At 33.4% G+C, this 7,433-nt stretch overlaps 1 protein-coding gene across 1 annotated transcript in view; it reads right to left on the reverse strand.

Annotated features, from left to right (window-relative positions):
• Nucleotides 1–7,433, reverse strand: part of DCC (DCC netrin 1 receptor) — a 1,166,696-nt gene that overhangs the window by 624,178 nt on the left and 535,085 nt on the right. Inside the window, exon 4 of the mRNA XM_082353405.1 lies at nt 361–511. Within this exon, the coding sequence (XP_082209531.1) occupies nt 361–511 (151 nt within the window). The remainder of the gene's footprint in view (nt 1–360; nt 512–7,433) is intronic.

A 7,433-nucleotide genomic window follows, 5' to 3' on the forward strand; every position in this document is an offset into this window, starting at 1 on the left:
GGCATGCTATACATTCAAATGCAGAAAGTTGGTTTCTTAAGAAGTATTTCACTCTCTACACCATTTCTTCAGGATGAGATCCTCCAAAGTATCTTTGCTGAAGCCTCTGTGGTTAGGATCATCTCAAGAGCAACACTGACTTTCTAAATTTCCTTTTAGAATTGATCTCATGGATTTTGACTCTGTTCCCCATTCCTTTATCCCAGTGGGTATGTGTCTTTTATATACTGTCTAATGCCAAGGAATGTGGAAAGAATATTCAATTATTATCAAAAACCCTAGTATTACTAGGTACTTACATCAAATTAGAGAAAGATAAATAGTAACATATACTTCACAGAACTCCTAAATGTATAATACCTGAGTTGGATGACTTCCTCTCCTCGTAGCCAGGTAAAACTTGGGGGAGGATGGCCAGAAACACAACACTCCAGGATAGCATCTTTTCCTTCAATGGCTACTACATTTGATGGTCTCTGCAGAAAATACAGTTGCCTATGCAGTCCTGGGTCTGTGGAAAAAAGCACAGGGTCACATCTTTTATGAAAAATATTGCGAAGAAAAATGATGTATCTGGAACTTTTTTTTGTTTTGTTTTTCTAACAAGACACTGTGATGAAGAGGAAGGAAAGAAACATGGAAAGATGCCAAGGAAACTTATAAAATAGACTCCTAGAAGTCTTTCCATGCCTAGTTTCTAGGATTAGGATATTAGAATAGTCTTATCTGTTGTTAACATCATGGTACAAGGCAAAGGGAAAAAGCTTGAGACTACAAGTCACTCGTGTGGGCTACAGGCCTTGTTGACTTATTGTCATCAAAGAACAAGACAGTATCAGTACCTTTTTGATATTTTCAGTGTGCCTGCCACTAATATCTATTCCACCTCCTTCTGCTTTGTTTATTGCTTCTGTGGCTTGGGAAGTAAGATTAGAAAAACATGTTAGAATTGTGTTAAAAATCTGTTGTTTTCAAAATGAAAGTTTCTTTTTTTTTATAACAAAAAGTTTGTTTTTTTTATAACAATAAGTTATAAACAATAAGTTATGAAGGTTTAATTTAGGCTGTTTTCAACTTAATGAGTTAAATGGAATTAGCATATAATCTTTCATTTTGCAAACTCAAAGCAATCTTGAAGCAAAGAAAATGAGGCAAAGAAATCTTCAAAACCAGGATTGGGGTGGCTGAAGAAATGCCAAAGGAGGTTAAACCTAACTAGGTCCTACTGGGGGCCGTGGGTGATCAGAGAGGAAGTGAGGTGGGAGGAGACCTGGGACACGTTTTAACATTGCTGTTAATCTTCCTTGGTTGGACCCAAGTCCACACAGGTTGATCACAGATGAATAAAAGAATACCAGTTCTCCAGTTAATAGTTGGGAGAGTAATTGTCATCTAAAATACTCTTTGTGTGAAGAAAGAGAAATTCACACTTTCTCAGTCTTGTCACATCTGTTTCTGGTTGATAACAGCAACAAAAATAAATATTCTTCACAACGAAAACATTGAAAGAATTTTCAAAATGTGTTAATCTTTATTAAACCAATATTGTAGATAAAGTGTCTCAAAATTTTTCAAAATTGCTGCCAGTTTGTTTAATAATCCTTCATGAAAGTGACTTTTCAAATCAAATGAAAATGTTTTGAAGGAAAATGTTGCTTAAAAATGAAATCCCTGATGTGGAGAAAAGGGAACCCTCCTGCATTGTTGGTGGGAATGTAAATTGGTGCAGCCACTATGGAGAACAATAAGGAGTTTCCTCAAAAAACTAAAAATAGAGTTGTCATATGATCCAGCAATCTCACTCCTGGGCACACATCCAGACAAAAGTATAATTCAAAAAGATACATGCACCCCTGTGTTTACAGCAGCACTATTCACAATAGCCAAGGCATGGAAAACAACCTAAATTTCCATTGACAGAGGAATGGATAAAGAAGATGTGGTACATATATATAATAGAATACTACTCAGCCATAAAGGAGAATGAAATAATGCCATTGCAGCAACATGGATGGACCTAGAGATTATCATACTAAATGAAGTAAGTCAGACAGATAAAGACAAATACCATATGATATCACTTATATGTAGAATCTAAAATATGACACAAATGAACTTATCTAGAAAACAGAAACAGACTCACAGACATAGAGAACAGATTTCTGGTTGCCAAGTGGGAGGGATGGATTGGGAGTTTGGGATTAGCAGATGCAAACTATTATATATAGAATGGATAAACAACAAGTCCTGCTGTATAGTACAGGGGACTATATTCAATGTCCTGTGATAAACCATAATGGAAAAAATATGAAAAATAATGTATATATACGTATACCTGAATCACTTTGCTCTGTAGCAGAAATTAACACAGTGTAAATCAACTATACTTCAATAAAATAAATTTAAAAAAATAAAATAAAATCCCTAAAATGGACAGGTTCACAAAATGTGCATTAATAAATAGCTATCTTTATAATGGAGGCTTATTCATGAAATGTTTCAGCTACATATACTGTATAATACTACATTATTATAGAAAACATCAAATAAAACCTATATAATTTTATCTTCTAGCTATAAGAAAATAGGCCTGGGACCTATGTGTAATACTACTTATTCATCCATGGAAGAGCCAAAATTTCAACTCAATTATATTTTCTTTTGTCAGAAAATCATGTAACACAAAATGGTTATTTTTTTAAAAAATATTTTTATATTTTATTTTAATTTACAAAAGATGAACGAATAGTACAGAGTTCCCACATACTAGTTTCCCCATCCCTGGCATTCAGTTTCTCCTACTATTAACACCTTACATGAGGGTGGTACATTTGTTACAATGAATAAAGTGATATTGATACATTATTATAAACTCAAGTCCATAGTGTACCTTAAGGTTCACTCTTTGTGTTGTCTAATTCTATGGATTTTGTCAATGCATAACATCATATATCTAATATTACTGTAGCATATAGAATAGTCCCACCACCCTAAACAAAATCCCCTGAGCTTCACTTATTCATCTCTTCCCCACCACCTACATCTCAAACTGCGGGCAATCACGGGTGGTTTTACTATTCCTATAGTAGAGCCTTTTCCGGAATATCATATAGTTGGAATTATATAGTATATAGACTTTTCAGATTGATTTCTTTCACCTAGCAATTATGCATTTGGGGTTCCTCCATGTCTTTTTGTAGTTTGATAGCTTATTTATTTTTATTGCTGGATATTTTTCTATTGTACCAAAGTTTCTTTATTCATTCACCTATTGAAAGATACCTTGATTGCTTCCAGGTTTGGTAACTATGAACAATCTGCTATAAATGTCCCTGTGCAGATTTTTTTCTAGACAGAACTTTACAGCTTAATTCAGTAAATACCTTGGAGCATGATTACTAGATTATATGGTAAAACTATGTTTACCTTTCTAAGAAACTCCCCAACTCCCTTCCAAAGTGGTTCTGCAATTTTACATTCCTGTCAGCAATGCATGAGTGTTTCTGTTGCTCATCCTCATAAGCATTTACTATGGTCATTTTAATTTTTTTTTTTAGTTTAGCCATATTAATAGATATTCAGTTGAATCTTATAGTTGTTTTAACTTGCAATTCCCCAATGACATAAGACATTGAGCACATTTCATATGCTTAGTTTCTATCTGTATATCTTGCTTAGGTGTCTGTTAAGATCTTTTGCCAATTTTTTAAATTGGTTTGTTTTCTTACGGTTGAAATTCAAGCATTTGTGGTATATTTTGGATACACGTCCTTTATCCAAATGTGTACTTTGCAAATACTTTCTCAGTCTGTGGCTTGTTATTCTCTTAGCATAGTCTTTTACAGAGCAGAAAGTACTAATTTTCACAAAGTCCAACTTATTCTCATAACATTATCTTTTACAGAGCAAGAAGTACTAATTTTCACAAAGTCCAACTTTCATGGATTATTTTATAGGCAATGTATCTAAAATTTCATTGTCAAACCTAAGATCACCTAGATTTCTTCCTGTATTTTAGAAGTTTTTTCTTAATAGTTTTGTGCTTTATGTTTAAGTCTATCATCCAATTGGAGGTTTCGTGGGGTTTTTTTTATGAAAAGTATAAGGCCTGTGTCTAGATTGGTTGACTATATTTCTGTGGGTCTATTTCTGAGAGCTCTGATTGTTCCATTGATCTATTTCCCTATTATTTTGACAATATAACAATATCTTGACTATTGCAGCTTTATCATGAGTTACCGTCAGACAGTGTGAATCCTCTGACGTTCTTCTTTAGTATTGTATTCACTATTCTGATTCTCTTGTCTTTCCACATAAATTTTAGAATCAGCTTATTGATATACACAGAATGATGGGATTTTCTCTTTATCTTAAAATATTAATAGTTCAGGCATCACTGGGCTCAGTGCCAGGAAAGAAGCATCTGCTATTTTTAGACAGAGCATATATATTCTAGATTACTTCAATCTCAACCTGGTCCATTTCAGTTATGTTTATTATCTTTGCTCCTCCATAGACATTGGAACCTGATCATATGTGTCACCCTAATCATACATATGGAAATGTCAGCTTTTGGCAGAGAAATCTGGTTCCATTTCTCCAAAGATATTTCTCTGTAATTATCCAATTAATAAATTCTAATATTATGGAAGTTCTCCCCAAAAGCTAATGGAAATGGTCTTTAATAGTAAATAGTTCATATGTTTCACAACATTGTGACAGATTCAATGTGATCACAAATTGTTTGAGCTCCTTCAGTCCAGAGTTGAGGGTCCACTTCCCTATTGTTTAAATCTGGCCTGGCCCCGTGTCTTGCTTTGACCAATAGATTGTGTTGGGAATTACACTGATGAGTTCTGGACACAAGGCTTCAAGAGGCCATACAAGTTTCTGCCATGGGTCTTTATGAAACGACCATGTTGGTCTAGCCAACTGGAGGATGAGAAGGCACATGCAGGATGACTGAGTTTCCCAGGCAAAACCAGCACCAACTGACATACATGTGAGTGAGGCCGTCTTAACACTCCCACCTCGGTCAAATATGCCTGAGTGAATCAAAGTGAAACCAGCAGAGGAACAGCTGAGATAAACTGCAGAACTATAAGAGATAAAAATTTAAGTCACTACATTTTGGAATGGTTTGTTATACAGCAATAGATAACTGAAATATACACATGAATGAAAACAAAACAAATCCATCCCAGCTATTTAAAATACTTAAAATACCAAGTAACCTTTTTGGTTGCTGTTATTTTTAGTTTGACTTTTGGTTTCTGTTTTTTGTTTTTTGTTTTTTTTTTCACTATTAGGGTGATTCTGGCTATTTAAAGAATCATGATTAATCTTGATGTATCCCTTATTTTTCTCCATTAAAATGTGATTTTTTTTTTTTAGAAGAATGTCAAGAAAATGTATTTAAGTTCTGAAATGGGGAGGACAGAGATACTATTGCCAAGGTTACGTTTGTATGATAAAATTGTGGGTAGTTTTTATTTCCATCTTTGGATTTTTCTGTGTTTTCTAAATTTTTTTAATAAGAACATATTTTTTTTAGAGTAAAGAGTTATTTTAAACTCTGGTGTTGCAAAGTGGATGGAAATTATACGAGAAACAAAGAAATTATAAAAGCTAATGACTAAAACACAAGGCAAATATTGAAGAGCAAATGAAAATTCTCCCTCCAGGCTCCGTAATAATATAGATGAAAAAGCCCTGGGAGGAGTGAACTTAAGATCCTAGGTCATGACTTTTGTTGACTAAATTGATTTTAATTGAACTATGATGGAATTAGCAATTATTCATAAAAATAATTTTTGGTCTTGCTACATGGCCACTGATTATTCAGAACCAAATGGAGTTACTCAGCTAATACGAATATGAAAAAAATTCAGTTAAATAATAAACATGATTTCATCAAGGAAATGGCATATAATACCAGTCTGAAATGTTCTATTTCATAAATTTGTGATAGGTACACAAATGGTCATTTTATTTTTATTCTTCAAACTGACATATCTTTCATATACTTTTATGCATGTGTAATATGTTTTACAATTAAAAGACAGGAGGGATATGCAAGGGTGGATTCTAGAAAACATATTTGGCAATAGCTTTAAAATCAAACCAGAAAAAAATGATTTTTCTTCTAATGTAAATTTTTATATTAAAAATTTCAAAAGCAGCCCTCTTTCATATGATGCTCATGGAAGTGAATGCACACACTGTCACAACTATGTTTTCTAAATGGATTATGAGCAGTCATGATTTGCTTGGACTAAAATCCAGTTTAGCTTTTTCCTGTTGGGAGGTAAACGTTAGCCTGATTCTCTGATCTGGTCTCACTGTCATGCTAGTAGAGGTACAGCTAATCCTCCTCACAGACGAAGAGGGTGGTACATAAATAAAGAGAAAGCAGTCATTACAGTGATGCAGATCTTTGACATACACAGATCCCATTAAAGTCTAGCAACACCTTATGGCAACATGCTGCTTTTACTTATGCTTTTCTTTCTTTTTTCCTTCCTCCTTTTCTCCTTTCCTCCCTTCCTCCTTCCTTTCTAACTTTTTAAATAGTAAATTTGGCCTACTTTGGCTTAATCTATTATCTGAGTTAGAGAGGACTGATCTACAATCATCAGGAAAATGAATAATAATGTAAACAGTGGATCTCAACCTGTTTGGTCTCAGGAACCATTTGTATTCTTACAAATTATTGAGGCACCCAAAGAGCTTTCGTTTATGTCAGTTATAGATATAAATAGTTACCATATTAAAAATCAAAACAGAGATTAAAATATTTTTATTAAATATTCACACCTCACAAAAAATAGTATTTAAAAAAATAACTATACTTTCCAAAGTAAAATTATTAGTAGTACCTTTTATTTCTGTACATTTTTAATGTGCCTTAAAGGAAATAACTAGATTGTGTCACTTTCTGCATTCACTTTGTTCTGATATGCTGATTTGGATGAATTACATGAAAATAATCTGACCTCAAATAGATATGTAGTTGGAAAAGGGAGGTGTATTTTTAATAGCCTTTTCAGGGAATTGTAGATTTTATCTTTTAAGACTGCACCAAAACTCAATAAGTAGTTTCCTGAAAGTTAGTTGTAATGTGAAATCTGACACCATATCAATAAAGATTTTGTGTTATGTTATATAAAAATCCATTGGTCTATCTTGCATTTTGAAAATATTTTTTGCCCACGCTTGATTTAGTCACATCAATCAATGGTCATTTGGAATGGTACACTGAATGGGACATATCTTCCAAATGTTGACACATTTCATTATACATTATCACAAAATCTCATTTGTTACATTTGTTCACCACCAATCCCATCAGAAAGGCCTTTTAATACTGCAAAGCTGTCAAGATCCCTGTGGCAGATACAAGATTTCCAAATTTCTAATTTTGTCTTAGCATA

The sequence above is a fragment of the Balaenoptera borealis genome (genome assembly GCF_965194805.1).
Source record: "Balaenoptera borealis genome assembly, chromosome: 14".
NCBI classification, from domain to species: Eukaryota; Metazoa; Chordata; class Mammalia; order Artiodactyla; family Balaenopteridae; genus Balaenoptera; species Balaenoptera borealis.